Below are 3,712 nucleotides of genomic sequence, written 5' to 3'. Positions count from 1 at the left end.
TATATATATATATATATATATACATACATACATACATATATATATATATATATATATCACAGGCATGATCAATGAAGAACATCACTCAAAGCAACACAAACATGGTAAATTCCGAAACTACTCGCGCCACCTGTGGAAACCTGGCCATTCTAGGCGCATCGTCCATCACCATGTCTATACTAGATTCGGTGTTGCAGGAAGTGTTGCTAGCGACACTTGTGGTTGGCTTGAGTGTCAGCGCGGGCTGTAAGTTTAGCAAAGCGTTGACCTTCTCCGCTGTGTAGCCGGTGGGGCGCTCTGGGATAGTGGGGGCAGCCTACCAGACAGACAGGAGACGTTTGGAAGCAGAAGCAACCCATGGGGTACACACACATACACAAACACAGAGAGAGAGAGAGAGGTCGATATTTTACGGAATGGACTTGTTTTGTAGAAGTGTGCGGAGGTACAGATGACAGATGTCGCATCGTATCCATGAGTACACTCTGAATGCAATTTCACTCATTTGTTGATACAAATTCATTCAATTATCGATTTAACTTCACTCGATTGTTGATACAATTTCATTCGATTGTTGATTCAACTTCACTCGATTGTTGATCCATACCCAATAAGCGATGGCGTAGTTCAAAACTCGGTGGCCTGCCTGTACAACTAAAGTCTCAGCATACCACATGTACACACCACTTACCTTGCGCTGAGCTACAGGCGTGGTAGCAGACGTGACCAAGTGCGACAGGATCATGGCCGTGTGCGAATTATCAGGAGTATTCCTCGCCCTCAACTCAGCAGCTTCCTCAGCGCTATGCTGTGTGCAATCCACGTGTGAATGCTTATTGCGGTACGGTGATGGAATACCGGGACGAGGTCGCGCGAACGGTTGAGGTCTTGATGTCAGCTGATGAGCGTCTGGGCCCTTGACACTCCCAACGGTGCTTTGCACACTGCCATGTTTACTGACAGGTGTCATCTCCAGCGTTGTACATGACATGTCCATGTCACTGCGGTCGGTGAATGGTACACATTTGATACCGTGTTCCTTGTTTGCTAGGGCTGTCATCGGTTTCGCTGTGAAAAGGCACGGACGGTTCGAATGAAATACATATATAAAATCGATACGACATATCTAGTTACATAATCAATTTGGTAAATTTAAATATACAATTAACATGATAAATCTAATTAGTTCTCTCATCGCACGTGTCTGGGTGTGCATCAATAGAAGAATGAATGCACCATATACAGTTAAGACTGAGTGCACAACTACGTCTGACTGGAAATTGGCAAATGGCGTACACACATTCGACACAGCACTTGCTGGTCCGTGAAGGAAGCTTTCATATTGACAGGAAAACAATGTTTGACGAGCACAAAACAACGTCCAACAATATCACAACACAAACGTTTGAAGACCATCCGTGAATTCCTATGTACAGCAGTCACACCTGGCAGAGCAGACACACTCAGTTCGTGCCCACGCGCAGCTGCGGCTATCAGAATGTTAGCGACTACGTCGACTGGGATGCAGTGCATCTCATACGTACCGTTGTATGGGACCACCGACGTCAAAGGCTTTCCCCGCAGTGCCTGTGGGAGTTTATGGACAGATGGGCAAAGGCAGCGGAGAGGGGGCCATTAATTGGGTCAAGGAATAGTAAATGCTTTGTGGTGTTGTGGGTGTAGAATGACCAATAGAATTGGAGCATGGTGAAACATCAGATCTCCAACTAGGCATTTGTACACAGTCCACCTATAATGTAACAGAAAGACTAAAGACTTACTTATCTCACCTAACTAAACTTAACGTTATCTATCCTAAGTGCCTTGTAGCAGAAGATCAAACATTACTTATCTCACCACGTTTACTCATCCCACGTACGTTGCAACAGAAGATTAATCTATACTTATCTCGCCTAACAAAACTTAACGTTTACTAATCCCACGTATCTTGTAGCAGGGCATCAAAGACTACTTATCTTATCTAACTAAACTTAACGTTTACTCATCCCACGTACCTTGTAGCACAGGAATGCGGCATTGACTCCTCGCATGTCCATTCCCCACCCCCGCGGCACATAGTCAAAGCCCAGCGCATTTGTCACAATCGCCGGTCGAACAATAGACACTAACGCATACGGACACAAAGAAAGAACGCGTTAAAAGTTCGCCCTACGAGCTTCAGAGACAGAGAGCAGTGGCACACCGGAGCTTTGGTGATGTGGAATAATACCAGCCACACGCCTTGACTGAAAGGGCCTACCTTATAATAAGCTTAATTTAAATGAACGAGCTGGTCTTAAATGAATGAGCATACCTTTCACACGGCAGTTCGGTACCTTAGCCACTTGCTCCGCAATGATCACCTCAGCCAGATACTTGCTGTAGGTGTATCCGTTGGGAAAGCTCTCTGCCTGTTGTGTGCCGTGAGGTATGTGTCAGTGTCAGTGACCTGTCACATCACGGTGGTCCCCTGAAGTGATACTGCATCGGAGGTTCGTTCGCCAAACGCACTCGGGTGTCTAAGAATGTACACTGATGCAATCTCATACACTTCTACACTTCTACACTTGTGTAATCGTCTATCTGTTTACAGGTGCATATGTTTGGTTACCTAATGTGTAGTGTGTACAGAGGGTGTTCTTCTAGTGTAAGATGACCATATAATGTGTAGCGTGTTGATATGGTGTTGTATTGGTATAGTGCTGGGCATTTGGCCACGCAATTAACGGGTAGGCATTCATACCGGTGAAATAAACGTGCGTAAGTACTAAGAGTATCAGTGGCTTAGTGAATGAGAGACCTCAGCCGCTAATTTGAACAAACGCTCAGAACAACGTATTGGAAACAATTTACGAGAGTCCGCACCTACAATTGAAGGGGCGAGTGTTTAGGCAACGGACACACACAGACAGCAGACATACAAAGACAACAGACATACACAGACGCCAGACATACAAAGACAACACACATACACAGATAACAGTATTTCCCAGACAGCACACATACACAGACAACAGACATACACAGACAAAAGACATACACAGACAACAAACATACACAGACAGCACACATACACAAACAACAGACATACACAGACAACATACATAAACAGACAACAGACATACACAGATAACAAACATACATAGAAAACAGACATACACAGTCAACACACATATACAGGCAACAGACATACATAGACAACAGACAGACACAGTCAACACACATATACAGACAACAGACATACACAGACAACAGACATACAGAGACAACAGACATACACAGACAACAGACATACGGAGACAACACACATACACAGACAACAGACATACACAGACAACAGACATACACAGACAACAGACATACACAGACGACAGACATACACATACATAGACAACTGACCTACACAGACAACAAACATACACAGACAGCAGACATACACAAACAACAGACATACACAGACAATATACATAAACAGACGACAGACATGCACAGACAACAGACATACACATACACAGACAACAGACATACAAGACAACAGACATACACAGACAACAGACATACAGAGACAACACACATACACAGACAACACACATTCACAGACAACATACATATACAGACAACAGACATACACAGACAACAGACATACACAGATAACAGACATACACAGACAACAGACATATACAGACAATACACATACTCAGACAACACACAT

The 3,712-nt window shown here is 44.1% G+C and overlaps 1 protein-coding gene across 1 annotated transcript; it reads right to left on the bottom strand.

The window, feature by feature from the left end:
• Positions 1-85: 85 nt before the first annotated feature.
• On the bottom strand, positions 86-2,741 carry SARC_06114 (hypothetical protein; the record flags this gene model as incomplete). Its single annotated transcript, XM_014300007.1, has 6 exons — positions 86-316; positions 692-1,068; positions 1,446-1,587; positions 2,016-2,125; positions 2,315-2,411; positions 2,658-2,741. The coding sequence occupies 6 exons, from the start codon at positions 2,739-2,741 to the stop codon at positions 86-88; spliced, it is 1,041 nt and encodes a 346-aa protein (XP_014155482.1).
• Between the last annotated feature and the right edge of the window lie 971 nt (positions 2,742-3,712).

This window comes from Sphaeroforma arctica (assembly GCF_001186125.1).
Source record: "Sphaeroforma arctica JP610 unplaced genomic scaffold supercont1.423, whole genome shotgun sequence".
Classification (NCBI taxonomy): Eukaryota; class Ichthyosporea; order Ichthyophonida; genus Sphaeroforma; species Sphaeroforma arctica.
Note: the sequence above shows the minus strand (reverse complement) of the source record. Positions and strands in the feature narration are given on the sequence as shown.